Raw genomic sequence first — 18,177 nt, 5'->3', positions numbered from 1 at the left:
TATCAAAGTTATACTCTTGGGAAAATAATGCACCTCAAATGGACTAAAAAAATTATTTCAATAAAGATGCCGCTTAGATCAATCTGATTCTCCATGCCATGGTAACGATGAAAGCTGACCTATCCTTAGCATTATTTTCCTAAGCAGGGCTAAAGGCCAACATACATGGATCAGATGAGCAGTAAGAAACTTTTTCTCCAACTCGGCCTAGTGCACATGACTCTCAGATGGCCCACGAATCAGACTTCCCCAGATATTTCACCAGGGGCTGGCATGTAGGCATGCAGCCTGAACTGAGGGCACTGTCTCCAGGTGTCCCAGGAGACACAGTCTGACTGACTGGATAAACTTTGAAGTTCCCTAAAAGTCTGACATCTAAATAATGGTTTTATTTTTAAAAGGAAAATATACAGCTACACAAAGCCAGGAAATAATCTGTGTTTACTTTGGAAATTAGGGTTGTCTTTTTTCCCAATTTTGCTGGAAGGCTACTTCCAAAAAACAAAAACAAAACAAAACAATGAAAACACTCCAGAGTTTTTCCTGGCTAAAAGAGTTGACAGCAATAGGCAAGCACACAGTTTGGTGTTTAGCTCATCTGCACTGGTGGTGATTGGGGGGCTGGTTCCTTGCGCTAAGTGCCAGGTGTCTGTGAAATCACCCCCCTTCCCCTGTCCTCATTACACACACATCTGCACACATATACACCCTCTCTCATTCCACCTTCCCAGGCCTCACCTGGTTGATAACATAGATGCCATAGTTTAGCTGCTGGCGCTGCAGGACTGGGTGCAAGTAATACAGCCAGTACTTGAGATGCTCCTGCCGGTTGCGGAATGGAATGATAATGGCCACCTTGTGAGGAGAGATGCAGTCCTTGGGGGTGTAGCGGCCGCCCATCTTCACATTTGGGTTCTGCTTGGCCACAAGCTCCAGGTCCACAGGCATGTTAAACTCGATCAGCATGGGGCCCACTAGAGAGGTGGAGGGAGGGAGAAGTTAGCAGCCCACAGGACTCACCACTGCTCCACAGGCTGCATTAGACAGCCAGGCTGCACCCGCAGAGGAAACATCTCCTTCTGGGAGGCAGCATGGCCACGGAGAGGGCCCTCCTGCCCAGATCAGGCACCACATCCAGCACTAGGGTGACCAACCATCCCCGGAAACCCCCTTCAGTTTGGGGCAAACCCAAATGGTTGATCACTCTATGAAGCACTTGCCTGCCCAAGACCCTCCCTGCTCAGACTCCACTGTAAAATGGAAATAATTTCTACTCAGATTTCCTGATAGGCTGTTGTAGAAATCAGTGATTATGGATGACAAAGCAGTTTCTCAAAACTCCTAAGGTTAAGACTTAGCCCTGCCACCTCCCAGCTGCGTAGCCTTGGACAAATGGCTGACACCACCAGCTCTCTGATTCTAGCCTAACTGGCAAAGGGTGTGTGTGTGTAGTGTGTGTGTGTGTGTGTGTGTGTGCATGCATGTGCACATGCACGTTCAGGACGCAGGTGTGGAGGGAGTGAGCCTCAAAGTGGAAGGTAGCAGGAGTGGCATGAATGATCACGTCTCAGGAAGAGACTCAATGGAAGGTGAAAACCAAGCTCTGGGAGGGATGGAGGCAAAGAGACCCCAGAGGAAACTGAGGGAAAAGAAAAGACATAGCTGGAAAGAGCACAGAAGAATGCTTAGTAATAGAGGGGATAAAGTAACAAAGAGGAAGAAGTCACAAAACGGCAGGGATGACTCCCAAGTTTCTGGCCTAGAAGAATATGGATGCAGATGAGGGAAGTAAGCTAGTAAGAGAGTGCTTGGCTCAGAAGAAAAATGGATGAGGTGCAGATTGTGGATTGTGAGGTAATGGTAGGTGGGAAGAGGGACAAGGAAAAGGTCATACACAGGGTATATGGTACATATGGTGCAGTCCAGGCAACATAGGGAATCAAAGGTCTGCAGAGAGTATGGGGAGCCTGGGTTCAAGACTCTCTGCAGACCAGACTTCCTCAAAATGGGTTCCAGAAAACATTAGACCCAGCAAGATGCTTAACGGAAAAACATCGCCCGTGGTCAGATTAAGAATGGGGATTCTGCATATTAAATCCTGCTTCTGCAAAGTCACAAGACACACCAAAGGCTCTGAGAAGTTGCGCGGCCAAAAAAAACCCCCTTCGTTATATTTAACCCACCATTTCCCAAATGCATTTGGCTACAGAACCATTTTGCCAGGGAACACACCTTGGGAGCTATTACTCTAGTGTAACTAGCTTCACCTATGAAGCAAACAACCCACAAGAACAAAGAAAGGAACCTAGAGAACAGGTGAGAACACCAACCACAAGTGCAGATCAAAACCTGAAACATGCCGATGAGAACCCACCCAAGGCCAGTGAACAGGCCTCAGCCTGCCCTCTTTAGCAGTAATGCATGGTTCTCCAAGCACCCCCTAGTCCCAGAATCACTCACCCTTCTGAATTGAAGAGCCTGAGAAAAAAACCTGTGGGCCTGGTTCCTCTCACCAGATAGCTGCCACTTCCATACCCTTCCCCAGTGCACATCTTACACCTTCCCTCCCTTAGTAGCTGACCCAGGTCCACCATCACAGGACCTGTTCCCACTAGTTTGTTTTCTTCTGAGACACAGCCCTGAACATATTACTTTCCCACTAAAACCTCCAATAGTTCCAAGGCTGTATGGCCCTGCACAGGGAAGGCCAAGGCCCATAGCTGGGCAATAGGCCCTTCAATCTCAGCTCTGTTCGTCTCCCTCCCCATCCCTTAAGCCATGTCTGTCCACACTTTTCTCTTTGCCAGAAATACCCTTCCCATTCTCCAGCAAACTTTTTCCCATAACTAGCAAACGTTTGCACTGAGACAGGCCTCAGTCAAGCTTGGTCCTTTTGCTCTCTGCACTATCACAGAGCTCAGGCAGCAGGCCCTCGGGGGCAGGGAAGGAGATCCTCAGATATCCAGAAGCCCTGCTCCCTCCCTGGCCACGCACCTCCCTCCTGGAGGGATAGAGGCCTTGAAGCTCAGTCCCTTGTAAGACTGGCTGCTGAGCCAGCTCCTACCTCCCAGGGTGCCCTGAAGTGAGCAGGCTCTGTGCTCTTCAGAGAAGACCAGGATTCAGTCAGTGGTCACCCTGGACAAGTTTTTCCCAAATCTAACACCAGAATTGCTTGAGGAATCGACTACAAATACAGAATCTCGGCCCTTTCCTTAGAGAGTCTGCGGATTTTGGGAAGGACCTAAATGGCCACCCTAACAAGGAGCCCAGATGATTCTCACTGGGCAAGCTGGGCAGTAGGGCTCTGATGGGCATCTCTGATGTCAAGCTTTAGGGCTTTCGGGCAAAGAGGGCCCTCGGGGATTGCCACCATTTATACCTTTCCCCACAAGGTTGGCTAGGCCTGGGCTGCTCAACTCCCAACCCTGGGCAAAGCCGCCTGTGGGACCCTGCTGCACAGTGAACTTGTGAAAAACATGAAGAAAAGATCTGTCACTGGGTTCTTTCACTTCAGAGGCCCCCACAACAGCTGCAGCCCCCACTCCACCTTTGGTTCTGAGGATGCTGCTAAACATAACCCCATTTTGGGGAACCCAAGAAGCACCTGGGCTGTCATCCTGCCAACTTGCTTACAACTTCTGAAACCCACCCAGAAAACAGGAATTCACACGTGGCCTGGCTCACTTCCGTGGGACAGACACCTGCAAGCTGGAAAGTGTCCTGGTGTTGCCCCATCATGGGTTTCAGAAAGGTGGTCCTAAAGTCAAGAGCCCTGCTCAGGAGAAGAGATGCCTGGGCCCTGGCCCAGCTCCACCAGTGACTTTCCAGATGATCTCTGGCATCCTGAGTGGAGAGCATAGACACTCTCAAGGCACTGGTTTCCTCATTTGTAAACTGCAGGGATTGGACTGGTTGATCTCTAAGGTCTCAGAACGTCCTGACACACCCAGTGACACTTGGTAAACCAGGAGGAGCAAAGGGATCCAAAGCAAGATCTTAGACAAATCCTTGCTCTCACCTTCCCTGCCCTCAGCATGAATGTCCAAGCAGACAGGAGAAGTGGGTGCACAGGAGAGGTAGAAAGAAGCCTTGATCACCATGTGTCACATTCACCTACGTCTCTTCTTACCTTGCTTCCCAGGCTTTCTCAGCCTCTTTCCTGGATGTCCATCTTTGCCCCCTTCTCTCACTCTCCCTAAACACTCTTCCTTCTTACTCTCACCCGGGTCTTTGGTTTAAGCACGTGACAGTTCCAAAACCTGTTTCCATCCCACGGCTCTCTCCTGACCTCACAGCCAATAGGACATGGCTAGCCGTATGCCATGGACACCTTAAACTCAACCTGCCCCAAATGGACTCTCATGCAACCCCACCACCATCATCTTCTGCAGCCAGACCTGCCTCTCCTCAGGATTACCTCAGCAACTGACACCACTGTCTCCCTAGGGTAGAAGCTGATACCCAGGTGGTCCATCTTCTATTCCCCCTCCTCTTCCCCAACCCCAACACACACACTAACGCTCTTTCACCCCCACAAACACACATGCCCACGTCCACTCCTTCCCATGCAGGGGGCGTCCACAGCATGCGGACAATCCACAGAAGGTGATGGAGGACCAAACAAGAGAGTCATTATTCTGAAATGTTTGTTAAATGCAAATGCGCCCTGTGATATGTGTCAAGGTCACTTTCTATCTGTTTCCCTTGATACTTTCTGGGTACCTACTGTGTGCCAGCCCCAGGAGGAGTGGGTTGAGGCAGGGAGGGAGGATGGATTAGACAGATCCTGCCTTCCAGGAGCTCCCTGCTGAGCATGTGGCAGAAGCTAAATGAAAATTACTCTGGCTTAAGGATGGCCAAGGAGCTTGCTCCTCCAATGGCTCTGCGCAGAGCTTTCTCACTGAACAGCCTCTTCTCATTCTCCTGCTCCCTTCTGTACTCTCTGCCCCTTGTACAGCCTCCCATCGTGCTTCCAACACATTGAGACACCTTGACCCCTAATCCTGCCCTTCTTGCCCAATCTGGCAATTTTTTCTCCACCTTCTCTCTCTGAAGCCTCCACAACTCTGAGGTTCTTGCAGCTCACACCTCTGAGATTGGACAGCAGACAGCAGCCCCAGACCTGGAGTTAAATGACTAATTGGGTCAAGTGCCAGCCAAGAGGCTTCCAGAGTGCCCTGCACACCTCCTGCCACACTGCAGGGGCCATGCTCTGCTACACACGTGGCTCTGTCCCAGTGAGAAACTCCAGAGAGTTCAGACTCCAGGAGGGCAACGACTGGCTCTGTTCAGAATCATGCAGACCTGCTACCAGGTCTCAGAGCCATTCCCTGGAGCTGCAGAGAGAGGTTCTGGGAGGAGGCAGAGGGCCGAGGGCTTCATGACAGTCCTCAGGCTGAGCCAAGGCACCCTTGCTGTGCGGCGCATGGCGTGTGCTACCACGGGCTCTCGGTCCCGCTGGGCTGGCTTGTGTGTTTTCTTGGCTTGGAAGCTGGGAGGCAGGGTTACGTAAGCAGATGAGCAGATGTAAGCTGTCCTCGGCTCCCCTAGCTCAAGCCCCGCCACGTGGGCCTCTCGGCTGGGAGTCCAGGTCATGGCCTTGCATGTAAGTCGCTCAATAACTTCAATGTGTGAGCTCAACTCAGACAAATTCCACTACTCCCCTGCCTGGCACAGCAAACCCAAACACATGCATGCCCTTCCATCAAAGGCCCTGCTAATCTAAGCCAACACCAGGACGGACTCCTGCCTGGTTTCATGCTGGCTGAAGCACTACTTCAATCCTTTAGACTCAACAAAACAGGCTGAAACATCTAGTCACTGCTTGTCAACTGATTGGCCAGTAGGTAGAAAGAAGACTTGGCCTGATGCTTTATTGTGACAATGTTTCACCAGCCTGGGAATGAAATCATAAAAGTAAAGACCACATAGGTGGTTTTTCATTAAACTAAAGGTAATCAATGTACAGGAATGCCCTTTCTTCCCAGATTAAGTGCTCCTTATTCTTTGAATATTAAAATGTCCTTTCTCTTATGAAATGATCATAGATTTTCATGCTGGATTGATTTTTTTTTAATTTAATTTTTTAAAAAATCCTTCCTTGGCAGCCACGGGTCAGTCCTCTAAGTTTCTTTTGAAAATTTCCTGGACAGGAAATTCAAGTATTCAGGAAACATTTGAGAGCACGTGGAACTTGGCAGTGCCTAGAACTCAGTGATACTGAAAGTTGGGATGTGGAATTTCTTCCCGGGTCTCAGACCTGACAGTACACTGCACAGCCCCTCTTCACAAACCATCTCCCCCACCAGTGCTGTTCCACAGGCTCAGGTGGGTGGGCCGCTTCTCTCTGTACCAGTCTTCCAAAGGCCAAGTGCATACCAGCAAATTCCCCAGCTTAAGAAAAGATGTGCTTGCAGCATTCTCGTGAAATCACGGTGCCCCTTGAGGCCCCCTAGACTAGAAATGAGAAGCATCATTTACTGTACCTGGTTCATTCATCATTCTAGGAGGAGCGCAAGCTCTCTAAGTCTCCAAGGATGTCAATATCACCAAATCTACCAGCTGTCTGGCCTTAGCTCAAATATCACCTCCCCTAGGAAGCCTTCCCAGACCATTCAAGGTTGGTTCTTAAGCACCTCATCCACATCTCCTAAGCATTCACAGCACCACATCCATTCATATTCAAACATGTACCCAGTTAGTATGTATCATGTGCCAGGTGGTACAGGGCATGTGGGAGGGCAGGGCGAGCAAGTAAAGAAGAGGTCTTTGAGGCTGGATGTGGTGGCTCATGTCTGTAATCACAGCACTTTGGGAGGTGAAGACAGTTGGATCACCTTGAAGTCAGGAGTTTGAAACCAGCCTGGCCAACATGGTAAAACCCCATCTCTACTAAAAATACAAAAATTAACCATGTGTGGTGCTTGGCACCTGTAATCCTAGCTACTTGGAAGGCCGAGGGAGGAGAATTGCTTGAATCCAGGAGGCAGAGTGAGCCAAGATCACACTGTTGCACTCCAGCCTGGGTGACAGAGCAAGACTCTGTCTTAACAATAACAAAAAAAAAGAAGAGGTCTTTGCCCCCAGGAGTCAAGGAGACCAGCAAAGCCAACAAACAGTACTGGTGTGTATGACAGGTGACAAGTTGAACTGACACAGAGAAGGGGAATCAACTAGGGGCCAGGGAAGAGAGTTGAGGAAAGCCTTGCAAAGAAGCAGTTACTCCATCAGGGCCCCTCAGTCCTCTTGGGAGGATTCATCACAGAGTTGTGTCTACTTGGCTGCCACGGGAGTATGCACATGGGAGTATGCCAACAAATCCTAGCTGTGTGGGTGGCACACAGCTATCCTCTCCACTTCTCTGCCGCCAGCACAAGTAACAAAGGTTTCCATAAACCTATAAGAAACCTTGACAGAAAAACAGGGGATGGAGAGCCAACAGAAGGGACTTTCAACTCTCATGTGAAGCAATTCTGAGTTTCAAAATCTAACTCATAAAGTCTTCAAAGGTACAGGAAATGATTTGTTTCTTTCTTTTTTTTTTTTGAAATGATTTGTTTCTTATATCAGATGTTTGTGGTACTTTTCTTTATATCTTCAGTTATATATTTAAACTTGAACAATGAATGTTTTAAAATATGACCCACAGATGGGAAAGGTGACCCCCTCCCTAGTCCCATTCCTAATAAGGTAGTATTTTCCAAAATAAAGATTTCACAACATAGAAGCCAGTGACCAGCAAACAGGAATGTTCTATTCTTAATGCTGACATCATGTGTCTTGGGCATACCACACACAAAACACAAGTTCAATACCCACTGTTCTTTCTGCCAACTCACCATCCAAGCCACTATTAGGTCCCAGGGAATGAAACACTTTTTTCTTTTTTTTTTTTAAGAGACAGTATCTTGCTCTGTCACCCAGGGTGGAGTGCAATGGCATGATCATCAAACTCCTGGGCTCAAGCAATCCTCTCATCTCAGCCTCCCCAGTAGTGGGACTACAACACGCATCACCACAGCCAACTAAGTGAGAAACACTTTTTCAACAGGAAACAACACATCTGTGGTCTCAGTACCCTGAATTTGGAGACAGAGAGAAAAACAAAGAATTTGCTGAAAAAAATAGGCCAGGTGTGGTAGCTTACACCTGTAATCCCAGCACTTAGGGAGGCCAAGGTGGGTGGATCACATGATGTCAGGAGTTCAAGGCCAGCCTGACCAACATGGTAAAACCCTGTCTCTATTAAAAATACAAAAATTAGCTGGGCGTAGTGGCACTTGCCTGTAATCCCAGGTACCAGGGAGGCTGAGGCAGGAGAATCACTGGAACCTGGGAGGTAGAGGCTACAGTGAGCCAAGATCACGCTACTGCACCCCAGCCTGAGCAACAAAGCAAGACTCTGTCTCAAAAAGAAAAAATAATAATAATAAATAAAAATAAAGGAGCCTGCCAGACGAGGTCCACAGAGCAGAGCCTACATGGCCAAGTGGGAAGCCAGACCAATTGGGCACAGTGGAGCTAGTTGTTCATCCATTCATCTGGGCTCAGAAAGTCTTGCCACATGCCTGAACTGCCACACTTCATAGTTCTTCTAAAATGTAACTTAAAAGTGACCTCGTCAGCAATGAACCACTGACCTCAGTGGAACTGCCACTTTTCATGCCTTGCTCTCTCCCTCATTAAAGTCCCACTCAACCTTCAAAGGCCAAGCACTCAATCTTGTTTTCACAATGCTGGTGGGTTTCCGTCTATTGCAGTGGCATTCACGCTGTGGAGTGCAAGAAGAATCATCTATGGAAGTATGTGAATTTGTAGATTCTTAGGTCCTACTCACCAGATTGATTTGATAAGGCTGGGGGAGGGGCCCAGGAATCTGCATTTTAGCAAGCACTCTAGGTAACCGTAATTTTGATGCTATTCCCTGGACTACATTTTGAGAAACGCTGGTTTACAGGTTCACTTATTAACTACCACCTCCCTCCCACCCCCATAAAACTATTTAAGAGTGAGGTCAAGAAAAACAACTCACACTCAGGAACTACTGTGTATTTTCCTCTCTAACAAGGTATAACACATTAACATGTTTTGCTTTCAGCTTTTGCAAACAGTCAAGTATAATAACTATGCTGGGATCCATGGTTTGCCCGTGGTGGGGCAAATATCTAATTTTTTTTTTTTTGGAGACCGGGTCTTGCTCTGCACCCCAGGCTGAATTGCAGTGGTGCCAGCTCACTAAAGCCACAAACTACTGGGCCCAGGTAATCATCCTGGGCTGTGGTCTCAGCCTCCTGAGTAGCTGGGATCACAGGCATGAGCCACGCAGCTCAGCTAATTTTTAAATTTTTTGTAGAGATAAGGTCTCACTTGAGATGTTGCCAGGCAGGTCTCAAGCTCCTGGTCTCAAGATATTCTCCTGTCTCGGCCTCCCAAAGTGTTGGGATTACAGGTATGAGCCACCGAGCTTGGCTTAATATCTACGTTTTCACTCTTCCTCAGTCTTAATTTTCTAAGTTCCATTTTCTCTTTTTCTGATTTTAAATTTATATTGGTCCTTTATTTGGTATGTGTTCTTATAAGCTACCTCAAAAACTTCTGAAAAGAGGTAAAGCAACAATTTTTTGAAGTTCAAACCAAATGTCATCCCCTCTTCAAATCTTTCCCCAGTACCCTCTCGGGACCAATCAGTCCCCACTCCATATGCCTGCAACACCCTTCACAAATCTTGGCTGGAGCCCCGCAGCAATGAGGCACCAGCTGACCTGCCCGCTTCCTCCCTTAGACATCTTGAGGGCAGGGGTTGTGTCCCATTCCTTTCTATGCCTGGGACAGTTCCTGGCAGCAGGAGCAGCAATCGTGTGCTGACCCACACAGCACCTGTTCAACTAAGAAGTGAGAAGTTGAGCTCACAGAGCTGGGAGCCATCTTGCCTTTGATGTTTTAGAATCTAAGATTTTAGTCCTAAATTACAGTTACAATCAAGGTGTGGCAAAAACACTCTCATTTCTGCCAGACAAGGTCTTCACAGCAAGCCTCGGTGGCCAAGTGGGAAACTGGACCAACTGGGCAGCTTTCCATTCATCTGTGCTCATGAGGCCTTTTGTTTCTAGGTTTAGCACCTGATTCATGAGCTCCAGCCACCACCACCCCACCCCTTCTAGCACCCTATCAATTTTAAAATAAGTTTTCTCCAGGCTCTAGGCCTAGCATTTGACACTCTGTGGCAATGGATGGCCTAACCTCCTAATAAAAATGTTGCATTTTCTTAGGTAAGCCTCACATAGCCACACCAAACAGGCTCTTCACCAAATGCCACTATTTCCCTAAGAGAATAACCCCAAAGCTCAAAGTCTTACATGGGTCACAAAATCACCAGAAAAACCTCAGGTGGTCACTTAGCCCAGGATGGTGTCACCAAGGGTATCGAGGCCTAAATCTAAGGAAGTAATGCCATGATTAGAGTCCACCACATTGAAGGGCCAGGATCCACCTCAAACCAGGCCCTAGAGAATCCTGGCAGACCATGGCTAAAGGAGCCTTGGTAATTATGTGTTGGCCCCATGGTTACACAGGAAAGAAACTGAAGGCCAGAGATCGACAGACTTCCTCAAGGAAACTCTTGGATTGGCAAAAAAGCGGTCCTAACTTTCCCTTAATCTTCCAGAGTTCTGATCTTCCTGGATGCAGCCACACAGTGAATAGCAAATCACAGCACACATGCCTCTACTCTCCCTACGCTATGCCCATGGGGATTGTGTCTCAGAATCTTTCCCAATTTAGGGGCCCAGGGGGCCTCTAACTGATGGAGGTGGCATAAAAGTGAATCTTATTTGACGTCATCGACCTAAACCATTCTCAAGCATTACTTCTAAACCATATGTGGTCACAGATCCCCAATTCTGTGGGGCACTACAAGCAAGGAGAGGACAAGGGGAAACCTCTGGGAGACCCCAGAACAGGCAGCATGACAGTTCCACTTCTGTCCAGTGGGGAAACCACAGAAATGCAAGGCCTTGGGGTCAAGAAAGAATGACTAGAGGTCACTCTTTAAAGCCCAGTAAACAGGCTCCCAAGTGTTTGGCCTCTGGAGGAAAAAGTCCCAAGAGGAATTTCTGCTTTCTTTGGTCCTCATCCAAAGGCAGATTCTGCCTTCTTACTCCCTCCACTGGAATTTCTGGTAACTGTGCCTGCCCACAGTTATCACTACCAGGAAAAGGCTCTAAGGCCTACTAGCCTGCAAACCCCATATTAGGCCCAGGAAGATCCTGCTGTGTATCTGTCCTTTTAGAACCAGCGCACTTCCCAAAGGGATGATTTTAGCTTCTCAGAAAGGATTAGAATGGTATAGATATCTGGCATTTTATTTTAAGACTTTCACCTCCAGGCTGGGGTAGCCACCTGCCTCTTCCGGGCTCTCCTCTCAACCTGGAGCCAGTCACTAACAAGTAGCCCAGGGCCTAACAAGTAGCCCAGGGCCTGCCAATGGAGAGAACTCCAGAGTCACACTTACCACTACTCCCTCCAGGGTCCCATGCTTCACTGCCAGGTCAGGATGCTGGTGAGGATGCTTTGCTCTGCACCTCCTTAGGCCATTTGTTAGAAGAGATTTAGACATTTGACACACAGTCTACAGAAACTAAATGCAATTTTCTTTTTTTTTTTTTTCTCTGAGACAGAATCTGGCTCTGTCACCCAGGCTGCAGTACAGTGGCGCAATCTCAGCTCACTGCAACCTCCACCTCCTGGGTTCAAGTGATTCTCTTGCCTCAGCCTCCGGAGTAGCTGGGCATACAGGCACGTGCTACCACACCAAGCTACTTTTTGTATTTTTAGTAAAGACGGGTTTTGCCATGTTGGCCAGGCTGGTCTTGAACTCCTGACCTCAGGTGATCCACCCGCCTTAGCCTCCCAAAGTGCTAGGATTACAGATGAGAGCCACTATGCCTGATCCCCAAATGCAATTTTCAAGCGAAGGCAACACAGTAGGAAGGAATCATAGGCCAGGTTTCGAATCACTGCACCACCTCTAAAAAGCTACAGGCAAGTTTTGTTAACTTCTCTAAATTTCATTGGTGACAGCATAGTTCCTAACACACAATAGGCCTATGCCACACATTTGCTGAATAAATATATTAATAATACTTGCATGCAGACCTCACACTCTAAGAGGCAGATAAGTCGTTCTTTTTTTTTTTTTTTTTTTTTTTTTTCTTGAGACGGAGTCTCTCTGTCATCCAGGCTGGAGTGCAATAGGCTATCTTGGCTCACTGCAATCTCCCTTTCCCAGGTTCAAGCGATTCTCAGCCTCAGCTTCCCAAGCAGCTGGGATTACAAGCACCCGCCATCATGCCTGGCTAGTTTTTGTATTCTTCTAGAGATGGGGTTTCACCATGTTGGTCAGGCCGGTCTTGAATCCTGAACTCAGGTGATCTGCACATATCGGCCTCCCAAAGTGCTGGGATTACAGGTGCGAGCCCCCATGTCCGGCCAAGTCATTCTTTTTTATTTTTGAGATGGAGTCTTGCACTGTCACCCAGGCTGGAGTGCAGTGGTGCATTCTTGGCTCACTGCAATCTCCACCTCCTCAGCTCAAGCAATTCTCCTGCCTCAGCATCCCAATTAGCTGGGACTACAGGCGTGCGCCACCACGTCTGCTAATTTTTTTGTATTTTTAGTAGAGATGAGATTTTACCATGTTAGCCAGGATGGCCTCGATCTCCTGACCTTGTGATCCACCCACCTCGGCTTACCAAAGTGCTGGGATTACAGGCGTTAGCCACCACACAGGGCCCCGCAAGTCAATCTTAATAAAGAGAATTCAGAGCCGGGCGCGGTGGCTCAAGCCTGTAATCCCAGCACTTTGGGAGGCCGAGGCGGGTGGATCACGAGGTCAAGAGATCGAGACCATCCTGGTCAACATGGTGAAACCCCGTCTCTACTAAAAATACAAAAAAAAAAAATAAATAAATAAATAAAGAGAATTCAGTAGAGGATAAGGTGTCATAAAAACAGATTGTTTGCTGAGGAGGGTTGGCACAGTTCAGCTATACCAGCATACCTAACATATGGAAGAACAAAGGGTACTAATTTAGTTACAGAAGAGTGCTGATGAGAGAGTGAACAAAACAGTGGGAAAAAGAGTTTTATGTTCAAACAAAATACAGCATGAGCAAAGTGAATACAGATGCAGGAGGCTGAGGTGGAAGGATTGCTTGAGACCAGGAGTTCAAGAGTGGCCTGAGCAACATATTAAGACTCCCATCTCTAAAAAATAAAATAAAATGAGCCAAGTCTGGTGGTGCACACCTGTAGTCCCAACTACTCAGCAGGCTGAGGTGGGAGGATGGCTTAAGCCCAGGATTGTGAGGCTGCAATGGGTCTTGATCACACCACTGCACTCCAGTCCGGGTGACAGAGCAAAACTCCAACTCTTAAAAATCAAATAGTAAATAAATAAGTAACAGATTCAGAAGATATCTGCAATGCCTGAGACCAGCAAGGGATTAATATCCAGAACGTATAAGGAATTCCTGCATATCATCAAGAAAAATATAAGAACGCCAGTAAAAAATAGGCAAAGGATAATAATGAATAAGCAATTTACCACAGAGGAATCCCAAAGACCATCAAGCATATGAAGAAATGCTCCAGCTCATTAGTAATCTGAGAAAAGCAAGTTAAAACAAAGAATTATCCCAGCACATCTATTCATTTCGAAAAAATAGGAAGGTGGTTAATGCTGATTATTCATGGAGACACAGAGCCTGTTCTGCTGCTAGAAATGTAAACTGGGGCAGCCATTCTGGAGCAGTGTCTGGCACCCCCGAATCAACATAAGCATGCCCACACATGCCCATAAAGGAAACGTCTAAGGATGTTCCTCATAGTAATACTTGTGAAAGTCATGCTGGAGGCAGTCCAGGAGGCCCTCATTACAGAAGGGAAAAAGAAACACTGGGATAGTTAACTATCACTAGGTATTACTCAGCAGTTAGAATCAACATGCTGGACATACACACGGCAACGTGGATGGACCTTAAAAACAAAGGTGCACACTTGGCACCCAATTCTTGTTTTCTAATTATGACTCTCTACTAAAAGGAACTACAGCTCATTGGAGAAATGACTGACTCTAAGGCTGAGTTGGGGGAAGAACAAGGGGACCCTGGAACTTCTTGCTGAGCCTAAAAGTTAAAGAAAAAATTCTCAAAGAATAATAGGATATGTCCAAAGAAAACAGGCACCAGGAACCTCTAAAGAGGAATCCCAAACACCATGCCCCATGAAGGGGATCTTATGGTCAAATCTAGGATAGTCTGAGCATCAGAATAAACAATAACAGTAAAGGATTATGATTTATTTAAAGAAGTAAGAATCCACAGGTCTGTATTAACATATGAATTAACAGGGGAGAAGGGTAAGCTCTTCCTTATAGAAGAATGGTAATTAACATAGAAGGAATAATGGAGTTAGAAAATCGCCAACTACCATAATAACTGATTCAGGCAAAAATCATTTGTAGATGGTAAAACCCAGTGGATAAAGAAAAGAATGAAGGATAAGGAAAACTTTTTTAAAAAAGGAGATGAAAATTTGAGGAATAACAAGATATTTACATAATCTCAAAGTATATGCCCATAGCATACATTTTTTAAAAATTTATTTATTATGTATTTATTTTTGAGACAGAGTCTCACTCTGCCACCCAGGCTAGCATGCAGTGGCATGATCTCAGCTTACTGTAACCTCCACCTCCCAGGCTCAATCAAGTCTTGTGCCTCAGTCTCCTAAGTAGCTGGAACCTAAAGCCCACCACCACGCCAGGCTAATTTTTTGTATTTTTTATAGAGATGGGGTTTCACCATGTTATGTTGGCCAGAATAGTTTCGAACTTCTGACCTCAAGCAATTCATCCACCTCAACCTTCTAAAGTGTTGGGATTACAGACATGAGCCACTGTGTCCGCCCAGATACTTTTAATTTAAAATGGTAAAATATTAACTATAATGGAGTAATGGCAAATACCACTATTATGAAATGCTCAACGTTCACACTGCCCATAAGGAACAAACTGACAGTGCAGGTCTGTAGATCTAGAACTCAGCATCATTTCAGCAGTATGCCTGTCAAAAGTGAATAGCCTGAATCTGATCATGAGGAAACAAAACATCAGACAGATCTAAATTGAGAGATCATCTACAAAATAGCTGGCCTGTACTCTTCAGCAATGTCACTGTCATGAAATCTAAAGGATTTGGGAATTATTCCAGATTATGAGACACTAAGAGACATTACAACTGAATACAACACATGGTTTTCTTTTACCATTCAGGCTATTATTATTCAGGCACCTGACAAAGCCTTCCTAAGGCCTGTAGATGACATAGTAGAAATGTTTCAGTGTTGATTTCCTGATTGTTAATTGTATTATGGTTATATATTATATTATTTAATTATCTTGTTTTTAGGAAATATACACTGCATATTTAAGGGTAAAAGGATATATATCCATATATGAGAGAGACAGATATAGATGTATATATCTAGATAAAATTACATTAATATCTATCTATAGATATATACACAGAGAGAGAGAGCGAGAGCAAGAGAGAGAGAAGGAAAAAGTAAATATAGTAAAATGTTAACATTTAGGGAATCCAGAAGATATCCAGAAATTATTTGTATTAGTCTAACAACTTCTCTATAAGTTTGAAGTTATATCAAACTTTTTAAAAATTAAAAAAAATCAAACTGGATGAAAAACATACAATCAAAATGAGCTATAAAATACCATTTACATGTGTTATTAAAATGGATATATACTGTGTGACTCCATTTATGTGGCATCCTCAAAAAGACAAAACAATAGTAATGAAGAATAGATCAGTGGTTGCCTGGGATTAAGGGTGGGGGGAGAATGTGACTACAAGAGGGATTTTTTGGGGTGATGGAACTGTTCTGTATCCTGATTGTAGTGGTGGATACACAAATACAAATATTTGTTAAAATTTATAGATTATATGCCAAAAAGCCAATTTTATTGTATGTTAACCTAAAAAAATTTTTTTTAAAGAATGCATCTATATATAAAGCAGTGGCTTCCATTTTAGAAAGAGCAGAAACAGATGCACAACTATAAATATGTTAGAATAGTTGTCTGTGATATAGCTGGGAAATAGAAGTGGGAATGAGAACAAAATAAAACAAATACATAAGGCAAGAGAGTCAGACCCCAATGATGATTACTGGCCATGAAATGAAGCTTGATGGCTGGATGGAAATAAGAAAAAAGGAAATAAGTAAGGGAGTGATGGAGGATGGAGCTGGATGTGTCCTTCCAGGGCTGTACAAAGGAGGGGGAACCCCAATCCCTAGTCCAGACAAAGGTCCCTAAGGCAGTTCTACAGTACTGTGGGGATGAATTCATCAGCCACGACAGCCTGACCCATCTAATGTTAAATTCACTTCCCTGTTCTGACTGCTGACTCACCAGCTGTCTGCTTATCCTGTGGCTTCCCTTGTAGTGTTGCCTGCAGCCAGAGAATTCTAAGTTACTTAACAACAGTTCTAATCTTCCCAGTAAAGCAGCAATTTTACATTCTGGCATGTACGTAAGTCTCCTGGGAGCTCTGTTACTGAGTCAGCTGCCCCTCTAATCAGTTTTGGAGCCCTGACAGATTTTTCTGGAGCTTCAGTATTACAAGTACATCCTTCTCTCTCCATCTAGAACCAGACCTTGGACTGTGGAGGGCCCACTGCCCCTTGGGCCATCTGGGCACTCTGCCAGCCATGTACTCCTGGCAATCCTCTGGTGTCAGGGCCACTTTATTTTATTTTATTTATTTTATTTTTTGAGACAGAGTCCCACTCTGTCACCAGGCTGGAGTGCAGTGGCACAATCTCGGCTCACTGCAACCTCCGCCACCCGGGTTCAAGCAATTCTCCTGCCTCAGCCTCCTGAGTAGCTGGGGCTACAGGTGCGCGCCACCACACCCAGTTCATTTTTTGTATTTTTAGTAGACACGGGGTTTCACCATGTTGGCCAGGATGGTCTTGATCAATTGACCTCGTGATCCACCCGCCTCGACCTCCCAAAGTGCTGGGATTATAGTTGTGAGCCACCGCGCCCAGCCAATTTTATTTTATTTTATTTATTTATTTTTGTGACGGAGTTTTGCTATTGTCTCCCAGGCTGGAGTGCGATGGTGCAATCTCAGCTTACTGCAGCCTCTGCCTCCTGGGTTCAAGTGATTCTTCTGCCTCAGCCTCTCGAGTAGCCGGGATCACAGGCACCCACCACCACACCTGGCTAATTTTTTGTATTTTTAGTAGAGATGGGGTTTCACCATGTTGGACAGACTGGTCTTGAACTCCTGACCTCAGGTGATCCACCCATCTCCGACTCCCAAAGTGCTGGGATTACACGTAGGAGCCACCACGCCCAGCCAGGACTACTTTAAATGTAGCCAGCTCCAATTTCCTTCTCTAAGGAGTGGGGATAATTATGCCTTCCTTTCAGATGTAAGTAAGATAATACATATACATATTTGTTGCAGTGCTTGGCACTAATAGATGTTCAATAAATGTTACTTTCCCTTCTCCCCTGACTCCTCAGAACTTCAGAGTTTACAAATTACTACAGCTCTATCTGCTCACATGGCTAAATTTTCAGTTTTACTCTTAGCCACTAGCATCAGTGATAGATTTGGAGGAAAAGTCTGGGACCTTAAAGGGTCTGGTCCCTAGAATATTACATAAAGCTTCTTGTAGCAAGAGAGTTAAACAGAAATTCTGTTCATCTTTTGCTGTTGGGGCCAACTTGGTGGCTTCTAAAGAACCAACTTAGAAGAAAACATCATTTTGGGATGGCAAAGATCTGCTTAAGTATGAAGCAATCTGAAATCATACAGGAAAAGACAGATTTAAATACATAAAAATTCAAAACTTCTATATAGCTAAAGATACCAGAGATAAAGAAGAGTGACAGATGGACAGACCAGATTTACAAATGATATGTAATAAACAAGTAAAATCCACAAAATAAAAAGCTCCTGCAAAGATAGATAGATATATAATATATATATTATATATAATATAATATATATTATATAATATATATTATATAATATATGATATATTATATTATATATATTATATAATATATATTATATAATATAT

At 45.5% G+C, this 18,177-nt stretch overlaps 1 protein-coding gene across 2 annotated transcripts in view; it reads right to left on the bottom strand.

Annotated features, from left to right (window-relative positions):
- Positions 1-18,177, bottom strand: part of B4GALT1 (beta-1,4-galactosyltransferase 1) — a 68,575-nt gene that overhangs the window by 32,090 nt on the left and 18,308 nt on the right. For both annotated transcript variants that reach the window (XR_004275692.1, XM_032299972.1), the window contains exon 2: positions 739-974. Coding sequence is in view for 1 of the 2 variants with exons in the window: in XM_032299972.1 (XP_032155863.1) it covers positions 739-974 (236 nt within the window). In the remaining variant the exon portion in view is untranslated. The remainder of the gene's footprint in view (positions 1-738; positions 975-18,177) is intronic.

The sequence above is a fragment of the Sapajus apella genome, unplaced genomic scaffold (genome assembly GCF_009761245.1).
Source record: "Sapajus apella isolate SASKATOON/1434 unplaced genomic scaffold, GSC_monkey_1.0 scaffold42, whole genome shotgun sequence".
In the NCBI taxonomy this organism is placed as follows: Eukaryota; Metazoa; Chordata; class Mammalia; order Primates; family Cebidae; genus Sapajus; species Sapajus apella.
The sequence above is the reverse complement of the archived record's forward strand: the minus strand, read 5'-3'. Positions and strand labels throughout refer to the sequence as shown.